This window comes from Rosa chinensis, chromosome 6, assembly GCF_002994745.2.
Source record: "Rosa chinensis cultivar Old Blush chromosome 6, RchiOBHm-V2, whole genome shotgun sequence".
Classification (NCBI taxonomy): Eukaryota; Viridiplantae; Streptophyta; class Magnoliopsida; order Rosales; family Rosaceae; genus Rosa; species Rosa chinensis.
Genome location: NC_037093.1, coordinates 49,262,782 through 49,283,414, shown reverse-complemented (window position 1 = coordinate 49,283,414; position 20,633 = coordinate 49,262,782). Strand labels below are relative to the sequence as shown.

General features: G+C 39.4%; 1 protein-coding gene and 1 long non-coding RNA gene across 2 annotated transcripts; both read left to right on the top strand.

The window, feature by feature from the left end:
* Positions 1 to 7,754: 7,754 nt before the first annotated feature.
* Positions 7,755 to 10,677, top strand: LOC112171490. Its single transcript, XM_024308669.1, has 4 exons — positions 7,755 to 7,787; positions 9,271 to 9,430; positions 10,159 to 10,171; positions 10,329 to 10,677. The coding sequence occupies exons 1-4, from the start codon at positions 7,755 to 7,757 to the stop codon at positions 10,675 to 10,677; spliced, it is 555 nt and encodes a 184-aa protein (XP_024164437.1).
* An 8,797-nt stretch (positions 10,678 to 19,474) lies between these two features.
* LOC112169233 lies at positions 19,475 to 20,045 on the top strand. Its single transcript, XR_002924595.2, has 3 exons — positions 19,475 to 19,599; positions 19,726 to 19,843; positions 19,915 to 20,045. It is a non-coding gene; the product is annotated as an uncharacterized LOC112169233 (long non-coding RNA).
* Positions 20,046 to 20,633: the final 588 nt, after the last annotated feature.

Sequence of the window (20,633 nt, the reverse complement as noted above, 5' to 3'; positions counted from 1 at the left end):
CCAACACAGGCTGGTTGAAGATATTTCCTTGGGATAATTCTCACATAGTGATATGGAGAAATATATTCAATTTCACCGTTTGCCTTCTAGATCCATTCTGGAGGAGTGGATCTAAACTTCAGACGAAGCATACAGTCATTTTTCCTGATGTTCTTGACTGTGTTGACAATAATAGGTGGCAAACCCTTTAGATCATCATTAGTTTTAGTCCACAGATTATGGACAAAACCATTTTCAACAAGCCAGAGCTTGTGTTCCTGAGGATATTCACTCTGAACATTGACCAGGTATCTTCCAACATAAGGACCTGAAACGATAAAGAGAGTTGGAGGAACTAGGTCTTCTGGATTATGTCTTCCTATCAGACTATGGAATTCATGCCAGTCTGATTCATTGAGTGCCATGATAGGAATCCTAGCACTTTCTGGACTTTCAAGGAAGTGAATTTTCTCTTTTCTGACAGCACTCTGCTGCATATGAATTTCTTCAGTCTGTGGTCTGGCATTCTCATAGAGTTCTTCAGCTAAAGCAAAGAGTGCCGGGAACATTAGACCACTGCTTCTTTTCTGGAAGGCAAATAAGAGGTTATCCAGGATTGCCTTCTGGTGATAAGCCAGTCTCCTGCCAGTTCTGAACACAGGATTTTTGAAAGTTCTTAATTCATAATTAAAAACATTTATAACTCCACTTGGAGTTGGTCTGCTTTTTGGCAAAGCAGCAGCCATCAACGGTCTTGATGTGCCTTTACCGTCTGCCGTTTGAGACGGGCTAGCCAATCCTTTACCCTGGGATTGATCAGTTGAGGCCAAGCTTTTTGAGCTTAGCAAAACCTTTTAAGGATTTTTTCCTTGGTTTCTCTTGGATCCTCTTCAGGTTCCTGTTCTTTCCCAGCTCTTCTGCTTCTGGGATTACGACCTTCGTCGTCTTCTCTTTGGCTGAACATTGCCATTTCTCTGGTCAATGCGTCTGGAAGATAATTCTTGTTTCCTGCAATTAATTCAACAGTATAATCATATTGGTTAAGAAATAATTGCCAGTTAGCTAATCTTCCTCTATCAGCAGCTTTATCAAGTTTAAAATTTTTGAAATTCTTTACTCTGGCACAATCGGTGCGGACAGTAAAAGGTTTTCCAAGATAAGCTGGAGAATATTAAATTGTCTTTTTGACAGCCAAGATTTCTTTTTCCCCTGTGGGATAATTCAGTTCTGCAGGGCTAAACTTGCCACTACAAAATTTGCAGATCTTTTCAATGTTAGTTCCAGGCGCTCTCGCTAGAACTACACCAGACCAGTAATTATCACTCGCATCTGTTTGGAGGATAATTTCATCATTCTCTTCTGGTTCTTGAAGAGGAGGGAGGTTTTTGCAGAGATTTTTTATCTGCTTCAAGATCTTTTCATCATCTTCTGTGAAGTTCCATTTTCTTTTGGAACTTGTCTTAGGAGATAACATTGCTGTTAACCCTGAGATTTTAGGGATGAAATCTCTCCCATAATTTATGACACCAAGGAATCTCTCTAGACTCTTAGCATCAAGAATTTTGTCTGGAAACTTCCAGATCTTTTCAAGGATATGTGGTTGGAGTTTTATCACTCCATTCTTGATGTTTATTCCTAGGAAATCAACTTCATCGAGGATAAAGAAGATCTTCTTTTCACCTAGGATAATTCCATGCTGAACTATCAGCTTTACAACCTCGTGGAGGTGCTTCATGTGTTCTTCTCTGTTTTTGGAGAAGACAAGAATGTCATCTATATAAACGACGCAGAACTCCGCAACATGTTTGAAGATGTTGTCCATCTTTCTCTGGAAGATTGAGGGAGCTTGCTTTAGACCAAAAGGCATTACCAACCATTCGTAATGACCTTGTGGTGTTCCAAGTACAGTGAGAGGAATACTCTCAGGATGCATCTTGACCTGCCAGAAACCCGACTTTGCATCGAATTTCAAAAAGACTTTGGCTCCTCTGAGCTGGTTGATCAAAACTCTTACTTGAGCTATTTGATAACCGTCTTTGACAGTCTTCTTGTTGACATCTCTGTAGTCAATCACCATTCTAGCTTTTCCTCGTAGATTCTCTGCATGATTTCTCACGTAGAATGCTAGAGCATGATGAGGGCTAGTGGAAGGTTGAATTAATCTCTTGTTCAGGAGATCTTCAATATCAGTTCTGAATTCTTTCTGATCTTCCTCTTTGTACTGAGGAATGGCTTTGACATGACATATGGCATTCATGTCATGCAATCTCAATTCACAGACCACTGGGTTTTTTTCCCAAAACTTCTGAGGATTTTTATCAACATTCTGCTCGAGTAGTTTCTTGATTTTTTCAAGAGTGGGAATTTGCTAAGACTCAAGCTTGTTCTGAAAGTGCTTGAGGTTATGCTTATGGATGAAACTAGCTTCTTCATCTTCACTAGTTTCTTCTTCTTCTTCTTCAGAAGATTCTTCAACAAGTAATTCTTCTTGTTGTTTGATTTGGAGTATGGGTTGAAATTTGGGTTTGTAGGGGGTAAGATCACCACTATTCTGTTGCGATCTCTGATACTGATTAGTAAAATCGGGACCTACTACACTTTTTGCTTGTGTAAGTCGGTCTGCCCAGAACACCCGTTCTCCTTTCCTGAAGCCTATCGCTTCTTCATCCTGAATGAATCTTTGTTGGAGAATAAAATCATTTCCCAACAAGAAATCAGCTCCTTGGCCTTCAGATTGCCAAACATTCTGGATGATAAATGTTCCTCCACCAATGGTGATATGAACATTTTTTGCTACTTTTTTCATGGTGAGATGGCTTCCATCAAATGTAACACCAGTAGCAGATTTTTTCTTATCTTCTTTCCAGAGTTCACCTGGAATTGCAAATCTCTTTGCAACAGTAAATCCCGATCCATTGTCAACAAAGGCATGTAGATGATATTTTTTGTGATCAGGGAATTTCAGTCCAATCTCTATATAGTTGCTGTATCTACTAGTAGAGACGACTTTCGATTGTTGAAGCTCATTTTCTTGAGCTTGTTCCTGTGGAATGAATGGTTTACATTCTTTTGGAACAATTTCTGGTGTTTCAACCAGTTCAACATCTTCATTGATTTTTTATTCACCGATGATTTCTTCCTTTATTTCTGAGGAAGATGGTTCCATGGTTTCCTGGAACAGAGTTTTTACTTCTTTCACTTTTTGCTCAGCGAAGTACTCTTCATATTCTTGTTCAACCAACTGGCTTACAAGGCCATTCTTGGTTTTCCTTCTTGCTTCAGCTATGAAGCATTCTTTGTGATAAGTCTTCTTAGACTCTTCACAAAACATTGGGAGACCATTCTTTTCGTGACATAGGCAGTAGTCACAAACGAATGTACCAGGGTTCACTTGATAAGAAGACATGAAAGTTTCTGTCTTGCTTTCTTCCCAGTTTTTGATTCTCAAAACATTCATTTGTCTGGATTCGAAGTACTCTACTTCAGAATCTATCTCAGACTCTTCTGATGAATCTTCTTCTTCAGACCAGGCAAAGTAAACTGACCTGTCGTCTTCTTCTTCATCAGAATAGGCTATTTCATAGCCTTTCATGTTTGCTACTTCTACTATCTGCTCATATTCTTCAAAGAGAGCATTAGTAGATCTTTTACCCTTTTCCGGGCATTCATTGGCATAGTGCCCTTCAGCTTTACACAACCAACATCTGCAAGCTTTCTTGCTAGGTTGTTTATGCTGATGAGTATTCTTCTTTTTCTTGAAGAATTTCTTTTTAGGATCTTCATCCTGCTGCTTCTTATAATTGGAACTTCTCTTGAACTTCCAATCCTTCTTCTGATTACTCTTTTTGAATTTTTTAGAGTAATATTTTTCTTTCTTCTTTTTTCTGTGGAATTTGGATTCATGACATCCCCAGTTTGTGGGCATATCCAGTATTCCATAGCAGAAATTCTCAACTCCTTTGAGTTGCTTCTTGGCCATCTTAGCTCTAAGATTGGCTTTGCATTGCTCCTTCAGTAATTGCCGGATTCTGTCGGCAATCCCTCCAACTGAAAATCTTTCAATTGGTTTCTCAGCTATGCTTTCTCTCACAGCTGTTCTCCATGGTTCAGGGAGCTTTCTGTGCAACAGATGAACTAGATCAGTATTCTCTAGTTCACCAATTGTACAGTAATATTCCTGAAACTCATTTAGGTATTCTTCGAAATATCTCATGTCACATGTTACACCCCATATCTGAGATACCCTTTTTACTGAGTTGCATGAAATTCCTTATGGTTACCGTTCGCGGTTATAATTGTAACGTTTAGGGGGGTGGTTAAAAATTGACTTTTTGTGAGTTAATAATTTGAGAAAATTTCCTTCATGAAAGTTGTAGAGGGCGTTAAACCGAGCGCGTGCATATGTGGTACGTAAAAATCGGAGTTCGTATGCAAAAGTTATGAGTGAATTACAAAAATAACTGTTCATGGTAAAATTTTAATATATATAGAAAGTTACCCGGGTAGGTTTCCAAAACCGGAAACCCACCCCTCTTTCTCTCTCCTCTCCCCCGATTCTTCTCCTTTCCCCTTCGGGTTCTCCTCTTCCCCTTCGATTCTTCACTTTCCGGCCACCATCCGGCGTGCAACCGCTCACCACAGGGGCGCCTCAACCCGCTCTTGACACTAGTGACCTAGGATTTTGGAGTTTTGGCCGTGAAAGTCCGGATCGAAGCAAGGTTTGCTCCGGTTGCAGTTTTGGGATTTTGCCGATTTCCGGCCATTCCGGCCACCTCCGGCCACCAGATTCACATCGAAGGTTTGGTTTTTGATGGAGATTATTTCCCCTAAGGTAGTTCATTCCAATTTGTGTTGTAGAGGTTGAATTGACAATTTTTCATTTCTAGGGTTCTTGAAGTTTCGGGGCTTTCCTTCGCCGGCTTGATTCGACCACTTCGAGGTAAAATTGGATGATGTTGTAGTTGGGAAAATTGTTAGGCCTGTTGTGTATATGCTAGTGCCGGAATTTGGTGGTCATCGGAGGAAGTGGTTGCCGGCTCGTGGTCCTCACGCGCCGCCACTGTGGGTAGCGCGTGGTGGTGCGTAGAACTGTGATTTAATTGCAGTTTTAATCCCATATACTCTATAACGATTGTAGAATGTAATGTATGAAGTTTGGTGGAAATTAGAGGAATTACGAATTGTGTTTAATTGATTAATTAACGATTTATGTGAATTCGATCGCCAGAATTCTTTCGAATTCACTCTAGAATTTATTTATCGATGAATGATTATGGATGGAGTATTAAGGATGGAAATTGTAGAGGGTTGAGGAGTCAGATGTTAGGAAGGGGGATGTTTTGAATTTCCAATTATAAGTATCGTAAAGTTAAAGTTCCGTCCTGTGAATTATATATATTTATGATTGTTATTCGTACAGGACGAGAGGAGTCTCCATAAGAGGAGAATCACGAGCGACGTCAGGATTGACTGCATATTATGAGTAGACCTTTGATTTTAATTGATGCATGCAAATTAAATTCCGCAAGTTTTAAGTTATTGATTTATCAACTTAATTATCGAGCATTTTATTTTGGTTTGGATTATTGAATGTTTTATTGGTTTGAACTTTTGAATTAAGATTCGTTATGCTCGATTTGAGGATTTTGTTTTATGCGGATTCAGAAATTTATACTATTGATTTTATATTTATATTCAGCTCTTTGAGCTTTTTATGAGATTTACGAAATAAGAATTCGAGGAAGCAAAACTTTATACTTCTTTATACCCTACTTATATTGGAACTTGAGATGATCTTGGTGTGCGGGGTCACGTCTTTATACACTTGGATTCTTATTTCGTGAGATATGTGGGGGAACTATACAGATTTATTGGTTTTCGACGATCTTCTTCCTCACCATACGCGGGTCATGTGCTCAGGTCTCCTCCTCACTTACTTTGTGTTTGTGAGTGGCAGTTGAGGTAGCTTTCTCCTCCTCACGTGGGTGGTAGTCGAGGTGATATTCTCCTCCTCGCACAATCTATGTGTGAGTGGTAGTTGAGGTTATTAGTTCTCCTCCTCGCACAATCTATGTGTGAGTGGCAGTTGAGGGTAGGTTGAGCCCGAGGGGCTCCATTCCCGTATGGTGAACCCATTTTTTTCCCCATATTCTTTGTTGTTGTTCTTGACTAGCGGGGCTAGTCGGGTTTTTCTTATTTGTTGCATGCATCGGGAGTTTTATGGATATAAATGTGGAAAAGTATAAAACCCTTTTTCTTTCAATTATTTATTTTTGTCCACTCACGCTAACGTTTTTATATACTTTTCCCTGGGCCCTTCGGTTTCAAATGCCCAAATTGCAGTATTGTTGCTCGGTGTACGAGTGTGAGGCATAATGACCGCACCTGCTTCCGCCATCACCTTCTGTAGGTTACCTGTTTAACCTACTGCACTCCTTGTCTATTTATATTCCTAGAATGCTCTGATTACTAAGGGATGTGACCCAAACTTGTATGAATTATATTTGAGGTCGATGACCTAACTTTGGTGATTGTAGTAACTTTTACCTTTTGGAGATTATGTATGATGTTATTAACTTTGAGATGGTTTTGGTTGAATTTGGGAGCATGGTGGCTCCAGGAGTTATGGTTGGATGATTAGAAGTGAATTTTGGTTTTCCGCAGGATTTTGGGTTATCCATTTTTAAGGGAGGTTATGCCGAAATTTTTGGTAAATCTCCTTTAAAGGTGGGTCCCGCAGGGCCACTTCGGATTTCAGGGTGGAATTCGGGGTGGGTCTTGTCATCACAGATTTTGAGAGCATAGATATTCGACTTTGCCGTTTCTTTGGCTTTCTCACTCAGATTTGAAAGATCTACACAGAACTGATCGTACAAGGGTACTGCAAAATCATACCGAGACTTTGAATTCTTGATCTCTTCAAGCCAGTCTCTTCCTCTGGCAGTTTCTTTGAAGGATAGGTAGTACTTTTTTGCCACTCCGGTAAGAGTAGTTTCATAGTACACCTGCAAATCTGGTGCTTCAAATTTGCCAAGGGTAAGTGCAGAAGCCATCATCAGGCTATCTACCCATTGGTCAATGGTTTTTCTTTTGTCTAGACTCTTGTCTAGATTTAACCAGATGCCGTAGTTCGTGATAGGAACTCTTGGCAGATTGTCCTCTGGGACAAATCTTTGGGAATTTCTTTCCCCTTTTTTACCCGTGGGGGCTTTCTGAAATGGGAGTTTTGTTTCCCTTTTTTCTCTGCTAATGAAAATTCTGGAGCTCTCTCCATCTTCCATTTCAACATCTTGGTAAGGAAAAACTTTTCTCGTCTTTCTGATTTTGAATTCTTTCATTTCTTCGATTAGTTTTTCTAATCGTTCAGGATTTTCACAATTCTCAGCTTCTTCATAAAGATCATAGAGCCTCTCAGCTCTGAGCATGTGGACTGGTCTGTTCAGATCAGCTTCCAATTCTTCTTCAGAAATTGGATCTTCAATAGTGGGTTTTGTACCACTGACACTAGCTTCTCTAGTGCTGTAGCTTCTTCTCAGAAGGTTGTTATTTATCCTGAGATTCTCAGGACTGACATCTTTTTTCTGTGGTTGTCGAAGTTGAGGCTGATTTCTCCAGTTCTTCAACTCTCGTAGATTTTTGCTTTTGCACTTTCTGCTGGTAGCTTCGGACCTGATAATTTCCATTCAAGAGGAAAAGTTACTTCGTTCCAAGCAACCTTGTGAATCTGTTGTGAATGGTTCTTCTGGCTGGTGAGGAATCCAGTAGTGAGACCAGGGATGTTGGAGATCCGTGTCTTCGGCTCTACTGTGGTGCTCATCAGTTTATAGTATATTCTGTATACTATCGCCAATTCTTGCATATCATTTTTCATTGATATGCCATCTATCTTGATTCTCAGTCGGAGACAGTGGGCTGCATCCTTCAAGCTGGTTGAGAAGTTAGGGAAGCAGTTGAAATACGCCACTTGATTGCAAAGTGATGCTTCTAGAGTTCCCAGCAAACTAGCTTGAAAGTCTGTCAGTCTGTTGTCATGCAGGACACATAGGACTGAGCAGTTGATGCCTTCTCTTGCCAATAGCTTTATGCCGACTTGGACTGCTCCAATGTGCATAAATTGATACTTCTTTGCTTGTGCTCTGGCAACTTCAGCTGGAGTGATCATCAAGAGATCTGTCTCTCCTCCTGCTGTAGAGGGGGTTGTGAATTCAAGTAATTTGAAATGATGGCTGTCCATTAGATCAAATGATCCCCTTTTGTAGATCTGTTTGAAATCTAGCTTTGGAATTGAGGCGTTTTTTACCTCTTGCTCGATTTCATTATATTCAAATTCTTCAGAATTTAGGAGTTGTACTCCTTTCTTTTACCGAAGATGCTCATCATTTTTACATGTCGAGTATCCTTCGGCTTTTCATACCGAATACTAGTCTGACTAGTAGATGGTTCCAGAAAAATCATGTTTGGAACAAGATTTGAATTTGGTTTTTCTAATGGTTTGAATCCATTAGCTTTCTCTTTCTTTTTTACTGTAGGCACTTTCTTGTCCTTCAGTATATTTTTCATAGATTCCAGCGTTTTTTGCTGTTCATTGATTTTTCTGCTAACACTTGTTAGCTTTTCTTTTTCCGTTTTTGGAAGTTCTTTGATATAATCCAGTTTGTTTTCCAATCTTTCCAATTAGGGGTGGGCTCACGAAACCGAAAACCGAAAAAAACCGCACCGATACCCGAACCGCAGCAAAAAAAAACCGCACCGCACCGAATCTGTTCGGTTCGGTTTTCAGTTTCGGACCTGCCGAAACAGCACAAAACCGCAAAAACCGCACCGCAAACCTCAAAACGACGTCGTTTTTGAATAGGGTTTTTAACTTACCCTAATGACCTAATCCACTCGGTCTCGCACTCTCGCCTAACCCTCGCAGTCTCGCACTCTCAGTCTCTCACCGCGATCTCTGTCGAACCCACCCCTAGTCGCTCCTCAGCCTCCTCTAACTCTCTATTCTCTAAGCCTAACTCTCTCAGATCGCCTCCTCTAAGCCTCTAACTCTCTCAGATCGGCGACCTCTCTCTCTTAGACCAACCTCTCTCTCGATCACCTTCCGGAAATCGAAGCTCTCTAGACTCGGCGACTAACGACCTCTCTCTCAGACCGACCTCTCTGCCGATCACGTTCCAGAAATCGCAGCTCTCATCGATCTCGCCGGTAAGCATTGTGTATCTCTCATCGATCTAATATTTAGGGCTAGTTTTTGAGTTTCTCTCATCGATCTGATTGAGTCTCTATCTCATCTCTCAGCCCTCAGTTTCTCTCCTCACCAAGTCACCAGCTCGCCTCCTCGAATCCTCCACAGCAGTTCTGGGCTCGTTCTGTCTGGAGTTCTGGGCTCGTTCTCCTCCACAGCAGCAAGCGAGCAAGCCACCTCCACCTCAGTACACTCATCTGAATCTTTACGCCGGTAAGGGTTGGATTGCATAATCTTGAATCGATGGGTGTGATTCATTTTTGCTCATTTGTGTATAGAATCGATCATTTGGAGTACTTATTAGGGTTTTGAGTACTAGGGGATTCCAAAATGTCTCTCTCTCAGTCAGGTTTTGTTAATGAGTTGCTACTGAACTCAAATGTATTATCTTTTATTACGATCTGTTTGCTTGTAGAGGTTGGGATATAGGTTTGGTATTAAAAGCATTGTCAGGTTTTGTTAATGAGTTGCTAAAAGTTCTCTCTGAATTGCTAAAAGATCTTTTCTCTGATTTTCCCAGACGTTATTCAATGTTCATATTTCATAGTTTCATACTCTTATTCATGTTCTATAGTGATGTTCTGCAATTTTAGGTAGTACTTGATTTATTATGTATAATGTGGTATTAGTATAATATTGTGTAATGATGTTCTGATGTGATTTTGCAATTTTTATACTAGACTATATATTACTGTTTTTATATGCAGTAAGCTAATTGCAGTTTGCAACTCCTTGAATTTGAATAGGAGTGATCAGTAGCAAACATTATGAAGAGGCAATCTAAATCTGCTGCTACTAGTTCCGGTGCTAATCCGAAATCAACTTCTTCATCTTAGGTACCAATCTAAATCTCTGCAGTTTGTTTTTCTGTTTTGTGCTGGCATTATTGCAGTTTCTGCCTTTTGTTTTCTATTTTTTGTTTTCTGCTGATGTTTGTGCAGTTTCTATTTTGTGGTATTAGTATTATTAGTTTATTACAGTTTCTTATATATCAAAACTGCTTATGTTTGAGTTTTGCGCACTAAAACTGCAGTTTCTATTCTTTGTCTCTTATTGCAGTTTTTGTATTTTGTTTATGTTTGCAGTTTCTGTTTTTTGTTTCTTATTGCAGTTTCTGTTCTGTTTTGCAGATCAACACTAGTGTTGGTGAATCTATAGCACCAATAACTCCCCATGAAGGAACTTCTACTGCAACTCCGGAAGTTCAAGGAACTCAAGCAACCCAGCTTGAAGATGATGGAAGTGTGGAAAGCATCCTTGAGGCGTTGAAACGAAAAGAAAGGTCAGATATTTGGAATCATTTTGAGAGGGATATGGTGGATGGTAGAATTAAGGGTCAATGTAATTATTGTGGAAAAATTTACTATGCCGATCCTAGGAAGAATGGTACAACCTCCCTTAATAATCATATGGATAGGTGTCCAAAGTATCCCCCTAATATTGAGATGATGAAAGTGTAAGTACATTGGCCTATTACCATTCAACATATGATTTCCCACTACGACGAGGAAACCGGAGCTTCAAGGAAGCAAAGAGAAAGATCACAAGATCGGTTCTTGAAGACAAGATCAAGTCAAATCGAGTCACTGATCTTGAGTTTAATGTGTATTCATTCCATATTGGTTGGTATAAATCTAAATTGATATGCATATCGGTTGTATTAAGTCAATAATCCCTTATGCATTAAAATGGTTTTTAACATGCATATCAATTTGAGACCTTGTTAGGAAAGTGTCGATTGCACATTCAAAAACTGTTTTAAATCTTTCTATATTTATCTTAATCAATTATCAAGAAAAGATTTGATTGAGGGGGAGTTTTTCTCCCTTATAAAAAGGTTTCAAAACTAAAGTTTTGGTTAGGGTTTTTGACGGCTGAAATTGGTTTCTCTTTGAACTTCTTGTTTTGTTCAAATCGTTTTCGAAAAACCCTCTTTAATTGTTTCATGTGTTACTTTGCATAATCATTCACATTCACTCTCAAGATCAGTGATTCAATTGAGTGAAAGGAAGGCTGAAGATTGATTGCCTGGAATGTTGAATCTAGAGTTAGAATGGTTGTAAAACAAGTTAGCATTTGTTGCTAAGAAAAGGTGTTTGTTGTGAACAACACTACTTGTATTCTGTAAACTCTAGTGTTTAATATTGGATTGATTTTTCGTGTTGGCTACGTTAAAAGCCACGCAGTGAAGTTTCCTCAGTGGAGAGGTTTACACTGCGTTAGCAAATCTTCGTGTCATGTATCATACTTTCTTTGGTTAAACTCTTGAGAAAAAGTATTTTATCAACACTGGTTCCATCTAGTATTTTCAATTGGCATCAGAGCGGGTTCTAGAACCTTCTAGAGATCCCAGGAAAGATGGAACATTCACGTGATAGGGCTGCTGGGGGATCTATAAATAGTCCTCCCTGGTTCGAGGGTGGATGTGAAAAATACACTCAATGGAAGATTTACATGAAATCATATCTCTATGCTCAAGATGAACACGTGTGGAACATCGTAGAAAATGGCTGGAGTGTACCTATGACAAAAGCAAAAGAAGAAGGCGCTTCCACTACCACTCCCAAACCAAGGAAGGACTGGACTGAGGAAGAAGTTCGTAACTTGCAAGCAGATTTCAAAGCGAAGAACAGCATCTTCACAGCCCTATCGGAGCGGGAAAAACTGAGGATAAGTCATTGTGAGACTGCCAAGCAGGCATGGGATCTCCTACAGATTACATACGAAGGAATTCAAAAAATTTCTCAAAAGCAAGAACTCCTCTAAAAACACGAATGCTCCCAGAAGGAATAACTATATTGGCAGTGGTAACAACAGTGACTACAATAGTAAGAATGGAAGAGGAAACTTCAAAGGAAATCACTCAGGGAAACCAAAATGCTATGAATGTGGTGGTTTCGGTCACATTTCTACTGACTGTGGAAATAGGAAGCTTGGAAACAGCAACAACAAGTCACTCCTTTCAACTTGGAGTGATGATGAATCTCAAGAAATTGAAAATGTGGCTCTTGTCTCATCATTGTTGCCTGATTCTGAAAGTGATGAGTATTTCTCTGATGATGATGAAACAAATGTTCGCTGCAAACAACTCTACAAAGCTTCAAAGGCCACTCTGATTAGAAACTTGAGCTTGGAAAAAGAAGTAGATTTCCTGAGGACTGAAAAAGAAAAGGTGGAGAAACTATTCGAATCCTCACAATCTGCATGGAAACTGGAGAAAAGCAAACTCGTGAGTGAATCGGCAGATCTACAAGGTGACCAAAAGATACTGACGTGGAAGACTGAAAAGAATGAGTATCTCAACAAGATCAAACTTCTAGAACTGGATGTTAAAGGACAAAGAGCCCTGAACTTGGAACTGTTAGCGAAAAATGAGTCTCTACAACATGAGTTAAAATTAACTCAAGAAAGATTCATGAAGTTTGATATCAGCTCCACTTCCATGTCCAAGTTACTTGGATCAGGAAAAGCTCCTCATGATACATGTGGGCTAGGATACACTGGAGAAGATTCCAAAAGCACCAAATTCGTACGAGCCTCAAAACCATCTGTAGAGCAGATAGATGTCTCCCTTGATGATCATGTCAAAAGTGTAAGGGAAGGTAATTCAAACCAACATCATCAGGTAAAACTTGACCAAGAATCCCCCACTGGTCAACACAGGTACGCAAACCCTAGAACCTTTGTTCCTACTTGTCATCACTGTGGTAAGATTGGCCATATCAGACCTAGATGTAATGAACGGTTTTTAAACTTACAATTTTCTCAAGAAAAATGTACTGTTGAAACCTTACAGGTTGAGCTTAAAGAACAAAAGGAACTCATTAACAAATTAACTGAAATTGTTTCTCAAAAGAATCCTCAAACTGAAAGAAGAAAAGATGTCTGGACCAGAAAAATTAAAAGCAAAAATCATTGGTCCCCTGTTGGTGAAACTGATGATACATGTCTTTTTGTTTGTGCTAGCAAAATTCATCAACGCTCTCACATTGAGGCAACTTGTTTGGTAGCTTTAACTGCATTTGCTGACAAACGACGAGATTTTTGGTATGTTGACAGTGGTTGTTCTAGACACATGACTGGAGACAAAACCTGGTTTACTTCATTTGAGGATGAAAATACCTCTGGATCAGTCACGTTTGGAGATGGGAGGAAAGCTAACATTCTAGCTCGAGGTACAGTAAACACTCCAGGTATACCTAACCTTAAAAATGTGTTATTTGTTGAAGGATTAACTGCAAATCTGATTAGCATCAGCCATTTGGCTGATGACTATGAAGATGTGTGGTTTAACAAACAGAGATGTTTGGTCCTAAATCAGAAAGGTGAAGGTATCATGGGAGGTATGAGATCTGTTGATAACTGTTATCATATTCAAGCAAATGAATCTTCTAGTTTGCAGTCTTGTTTGTCTGTTAAATCCACAGAGGAAACCTTTGAACTTTGGCACAGAAAGATGGGACATATCAACTATCAGGACTTGCTGAAATTATCTTCCAAACAATGTGTCCGAGGCTTGCCAAATTTAAAAGGTAAAACTGACAAGATGTGTGGAGACTGCAAGGTTGGAAAGCAAACTAAGGCACCTCACAGAATGGTAAATTCTGCGACAACCTCACAAGTATTGGAACTATTACACATGGATCTCATGGGACCAGCTCAATCTGAAAGTCTTGGAGGTAAGAGCTACATACTAGTAGTTGTAGATGATTTCTCAAGATACACCTGGGTAAACTTCTTGAAAGACAAAACTGAAACGTTTGAGTCCTTTAAGAACTTGAGTCAAAAATTAATCATTGAGAAACAATCATCTAATAACTGTTTAGTGAGAATAAGATCAGATAATGGAACTGAATTTAAAAATGCCTCTTTTTCTAACTACTGTCATGAGCTTGGTGTGTCACATGAGTTCTCAGCTCCAATAACCCCTCAACAAAATGGGATAGTGGAAAGGAAAAATAGGGTACTGCTAGACATGGCTCGAGTATTACTACACGCTGCAGGTTTAAGCAAAAACTTTTGGGCTGAGGCGATCAGCACTGCTTGCTACACAATAAATAGAGTATTCCTTAGACCAGGTAATGATCAAACTGCTTACGAGCTGTGGAAAGGTAAGAAGCCAAATGTTAAACACTTTCATGTTTTTGGCAGTCCTTGTTACATTCTACGAGATAGAGAACACCTTGGTAAGTTTGATGCTAGAAGTGATGATGGTGTGTTCTTGGGGTATTCTCTGAACAGCAGAGCATATAGGGTTTACAATAAAAGAACTCGTGTTGTTATGGAATCCATTAATGTTTCTATTGATGATCAATGTGTGAAACAGGAAGTAACATTTGCAGATACCTCACCCTTCTCGGTCACACCTTCACAGAATACTGAAACATCATCTGAGGAAGAGGAAGAGGAAATCCATGACAACATTTTTGAACCAGCTCCCACCCAAAGAAGAGGGTTCAAGCAAGTTCAAAAAGACCACTCCACTCAAGATATCATCGGCAATCTAACAGATGGTCCGATGACAAGGAGAAAGGCTGCAGTTCAGGTAAGTGAAGAAAATGTATTACTGTGTTTCATTACCGAAAATTTGGTAAGCATGAACATTATATCTCATTTTGGTTTTGTGTCCATTATTGAACCAAAAAATATTAAGGCAGCCTTGTTGGATGATAACTGGATTAGCGCCATGCAAGATGAACTGAATCAGTTTACTAGGAATGATGTATGGTACTTAGTACCAAGGCCTAGTAAGTGCAATGTTATAGGAACTAAGTGGATTTTCAGAAATAAAAGCGATGAAAAAGGAAACGTGATTAGGAATAAAGCCAGACTAGTTGCTCAGGGATATTCACAGGTCGAAGGACTTGACTTTGACGAGACATTTGCTCCTGTAGCTAGGTTGGAATCTGTTAGATTACTCCTATCCATTGCTTGTCATCTCCGGTTCAAATTGTTTCAAATGGATGTCAAAACTGCCTTTCTGAATGGATTTCTTCAGGAGGAAGTTTATGTAGAGCAGCCTCCAGGTTTCCAAGATCCACACAACCTAGATCATGTCTACCGGCTCAAGAAAGCCCTGTATGGGCTAAAGCAGGCTCCTCGAGCCTGGTATGAGAGATTATCCACTCATCTTGTGGGAAAAGGGTATGCTAGAGGATCCATAGATAAAACATTGTTTGTGAAACGAACCAAAAATGACATTATCATTGCCCAAGTGTATGTTGATGATATTGTATTTGGTTCCACTTCTAAATACCTTGTCAAAGAATTTCAATCTGTCATGGAAAGTGAATTTGAAATGAGCATGTGTGGTGAACTAACGTATTTTCTTGGACTGCAAGTAAAGCAGATAGACACAGGTTTGTTTCTCTCTCAATCAAAATACGCTGAGAACCTGATCAAGAAATTCGGTCTTGCTTCCAAGAAGACAGTGACCAATCCCATGAGTACAACTACCAAGTTAAGCGAAGATCATGAAGGAAAATCAGTTGATCCGACTCTCTATCGAAGTATGATCGGGAGTTTGCTCTATCTCACTGCCAGCAGACCTGACATCTCTTACAGTGTGGGTGTGTGTGCTCGATTTCAAGCAAACCCCAAAGAATCTCACCTGGACGCTGTCAAAAGAATAATCCGCTATGTGGCAGGTACAGTTAATTGTGGCCTTTTCTATACCTTCGACACTAATGTAGAAATTGCAGGATACTCTGATGCTGACTGGGGAGGAAATTTAAAGGATCGGAAAAGCACTTCAGGGGGATGTTTTTTCATTGGCAACAATCTGGTTGCCTGGCATAGCAAGAAACAAAACTGCATATCCTTGTCTACTGCAGAAGCTGAATATGTTGCCGCTGGAAGTTGCTGCACACAAATACTTTGGATGAAGCAAATGCTTCATGATTATGGCATATCTCAAGGTAAGTTGTCTATTTTCTGTGACAACACTAGTGCTATTAACATCACTAAGAATCCTGTTCAACACTCTCGAACAAAGCACATTGATCTCCGATATCATTTTATTAGGGATTTGGTTGAACAAAACATACTTGAGTTAAGCTTTGTGCCCACTGAAAATCAACTTGCTGATCTGTTCACTAAGCCTCTTGACACTGCTAGGTTTGAAATGTTGAGGAATGCCCTAGGGATATGTTCTAAGCATTAAGGCAAAATGATGACTGTCCACTATTGATTGAGAAAATTGTGATCCTAGTATCCCTTGATCACAGTCACTAGTGAAATGTACATATTTTCAGTCATGTATCTTATGTTATCATGCCTTATTCTGGACAAATGAAATTGTGTACTCATGTTTAGTCACTGAATCAAGTAACCCTACTATGCATCTTCACCTATAGCCTATGTGGTGGCATGTTTCCTTTTGTTTTCTGTCAAATGAGATTCAGTGAAGTAGACGAACTGCTTCATTTGCTCACATAACTAATTCCCTCTTCTCAAAGTAATCAGGTCCTAGTTGTGGTGAACTTTCTAGGATTTATAAGAAACGAGAACGGAAAATTGTATCCCATCTCTCAAAGTAATCAGGCCTTAGTTGTGGTGAACTTTCTAAGGTTTGCAAGAAACGAGCTGGTGAGTGATCTTTGCAGGTAACATAAAATCATGCAGACAACTACTCGAGACTCTCTCCATGGAGCATCCTTGTTATGCTTAGTACCCTAAGAACATCTGTTCTGGGAGTTGCTGAGAAGAGTCTTGTTACATGAGTACTATTTGTCACTAAATAAAGGAGATCTTTGACTCCACTAAAACATGTGCTTGGGAACAATGATTCCTGCTCCTTCTTAGGAGATTTCATGAGCTTTACTTTAGTTCTCTTACTTCACTCCTTCTCTATGACACTAAACTCTTTTCTAAGCCCCACATCATGGTTATATTCACTTCTATCACAGGTTTACTCCTTAAGGTCTAACTATGAGTACCAATTCTTATTGTTGAGAGAATACATCATGCTTCGTACTCTGAACTATGTGCCTTCAACTAAGTGATCTGTGCTCTCTGTGATTAAACTTCGCTATATTTTCTCTCCTCGTTATGACCTATGCATTCATTACCTTGATACTTGCAAAGGAAACGATCCTCTGATATACTTGCAGATTCCCTGAATATATTTTGGCTCTTCGTTTCCTTCCTTGATGGTAATCTGCCTACACTTAATTTCCATAATGATTATGCCTAAGTTGAGGGGGAGAAGTTATCTGCATGCGTATATCTAGGGAAAATAAATTGTCATAACTTCTCTCCCCATTTGAGCCGCTCTCCCAATCGGTGTGTTCCTTGGTCTTCCTTAACCTAACTGTTCACTACATATAGCCTCTCTTGTCTCCCTCGGATTTTACTCTTGGTTGTCTCTGTGTGCAGGTTCTTTCACCCACTGCTCTCTCACCATGGTTCGCTCACAGCAAACAACTCGCCTTGGAGGACATCGCCGCCTGCCTCCTCCAGAAGAAGGTCGTCAGGCCGCTGCCAGAGCCGGGATTCTCCATCCCGGCATGCACCGTGCACGCAGTCGGAGTCCTCCTCCTCCTGTCTCTCTGGAAAGTCTCCGTGATCAGATTCTGGTGGCTGACTGGCGAATTGCTTGCCTCACGACGGACATGGACGACATGCATTCTCTTCTGGTTCGAACTCGTCATGCCCTGACCACTCTCACACAGGAGATCCGGAACATGCAGCGCCACCCTCCCGGGTTTGACGCTCCCGGTCCATCCCATGCCATGCAGGAGCCTGTCGCACCAGAGGAAAGCTCGGATTCCATGGATGAAGAGGAATTTCTGGACACCGTCACCAAGCTTTGTGCGGAATTTGACGTGCCCTCCCATTCAAAGGGGGAGAAGTAACTTGATTTTTCTTACTTATTTCTGTTTCTTCATTTTTAATTTTTGATGGACAAAAGTTTTTTTTTTTGGTGTGTAAGTGCATAAGCACAGATACTCTTGGGATGCTTGCTATTATTATTCTTAAGTAATCGTATTTTGGCTACTTGGATCCGGAAAAGGATGGAAACTGATTCCTTAATCCAAGTAGCACCCTTTGTTTAGTGATTAGTGTTTATCTGTGAAACCTAACTTGCAGGACAAAAGATGAAAAATCATGTGTTGAATGGGAATGCCCAAAGGGGGAGATTGTAAGTACATTGGCCTATTACCATTCAACATATGATTTCCCACTACGACGAGGAAACCGGAGCTTCAAGGAAGCAAAGAGAAAGATCACAAGATCGGTTCTTGAAGACAAGATCAAGTCAAATCGAGTCACTGATCTTGAGTTTAATGTGTATTCATTCCATATTGGTTGGTATAAATCTAAATTGATATGCATATCGGTTGTATTAAGTCAATAATCCCTTCTGCATTAAAATGGTTTTTAACATGCATATCAATTTGAGACCTTGTTAGGAAAGTGTCGATTGCACATTCAAAAACTGTTTTAAATCTTTCTATATTTATCTTAATCAATTATCAAGAAAAGATTTGATTGAGGGGGAGTTTTTCTCCCTTATAAAAAGGTTTCAAAACTAAAGTTTTGGTTAGGGTTTTTGACGGCTGAAATTGGTTTCTCTTTGAACTTCTTGTTTTGTTCAAATCGTTTTCGAAAAACCCTCTTTAATTGTTTCATGTGTTACTTTGCATAATCATTCACATTCACTCTCAAGATCAGTGATTCAATTGAGTGAAAGGAAGGCTGAAGATTGATTGCCTGGAATGTTGAATCTAGAGTTAGAATGGTTGTAAAACAAGTTAGCATTTGTTGCTAAGAAAAGGTGTTTGTTGTGAACAACACTACTTGTATTCTGTAAACTCTAGTGTTTAATATTGGATTGATTTTTCGTGTTGGCTACGTTAAAAGCCACGCAGTGAAGTTTCCTCAGTGGAGAGGTTTACACTGCGTTAGCAAATCTTCGTGTCATGTATCATACTTTCTTTGGTTAAACTCTTGAGAAAAAGTATTTTATCAACACTGGTTCCATCTAGTATTTTCAGAAAGCTAAAAGGAGAAGGAGCAAAGGAGAAGAGCAATGAAAGCCGGGATCGTAAACAATGATGTGGATAGATATCTTGGAGATCCTATTGAAGGAGATGGTGAAGGCTTTGATTTGTTGAATTGATGGAGGCTGAATGGAGTTTGTAAATATCCTATATTGCCCCGCATTGCAAGGGATGTTCTAGCTATTCCGGTGTCAACCATAGCTTCGGAATCTTCCTTTAGCACGAGTGGGAGGATTATTGATCCATACCGTAGCTTCCTAAGTCCTAGAATGGTGGAGGCTTTGATATGTACACAAAATTGGCTTAGGAGTGAAAATGTGTATCTACATCATATGCCTACTGTTGAGGAGATGGAGTTGTGTGAAGAAGCGGAAAGAGGTAATTTAGTTTCTATTTTCTTAGTTATAGTTTTTTGGGTTAATGAAGTTGTAATATTTATGTTATATATGATTGTATGTATTTATTTTCTAATGTTATTTTTATTATTCTCTTATACTAATGTAGAGATGCTTAAGATGTCATGTGGAGCTGCAGTGGGGAGTAGTCGGAGCGGAATGTTAACTCCAAAGTCGAAGACTTCATCTTTCCGAGCTTGAGATTATGCTATTGCCCTCATTCATATGTTGATGTTGGTTCGTTCTTTTTTTTTTATGTTTTATCTTTTAGCGAACTTATAAATTTTTAATTTGTGAGGTTAGTGTTGATGTAATGATGGACTTTTATAAACTTTGGACTCTATATTTTTTGACAATTTCATATATTGATGCTAGAATTTGATGGACTATATGAATTGAATTATATGGACTATGGAGTATCGAATTAGAGATTATTGTCTAGTGAAGTACAAAACATGCATTAGTAAACTTGTAAACTTCTTGTTATAGATTATAATTACAGGTTTGTAAAAACAAAAACTTCTCGAGTTACAATACCAAAGGAGTATATTAGGTAAAAATCTGTTTTTCAAAAAAAAAAAAAAAACCGAAATTGGGCCGAACCGACCCGAACCGAACCGTTCGGTTCGGTACCAACTTCCCAAAACGCAAAAACCGCACCGAATGTCATTTTGGTTCGGTTTTCGGTTTAGGCTTGGAACCGAACCGATCGGAACCGAACCCACCCCTATTTCCAATTGGTGGATTATAGCAGGTAATTTTTCTAGATGATTTTGACATCTAGATACTTCTAGTAACAGCTTCTGATATTTCTCATCAGAAGATTTCAGTAGAGAATTTATTTTCTCTAATAACAATTCGGACATTGTCCCCATTAAGGAGGGTTCTCCTTGAGCTATTTTACAAGCTCTGATACCAGTGATGTGCGGATCTAACCAATGCTCAAATAATCAAGAGGTTTTTGTTCCTCTTTCAGAACATATAGGAGATTATCAATCTCTTCTTCTATTTTATAGA

What these genes read in the sequence shown, in the direction of transcription:
- LOC112171490 (XM_024308669.1), top strand. Translation starts at nt 7,755, where the DNA reads ATGTTGGAGATCCGTGTCTTCGGCTCTACTGTG. An exon ending in GTGTCTTCGGCTCTACTGTG is followed by an intron (nt 7,788 to 9,270) that starts GTGCTCATCAGT and finishes CTCATCTCTCAG; the next exon opens with CCCTCAGTTTCTCTCCTCAC.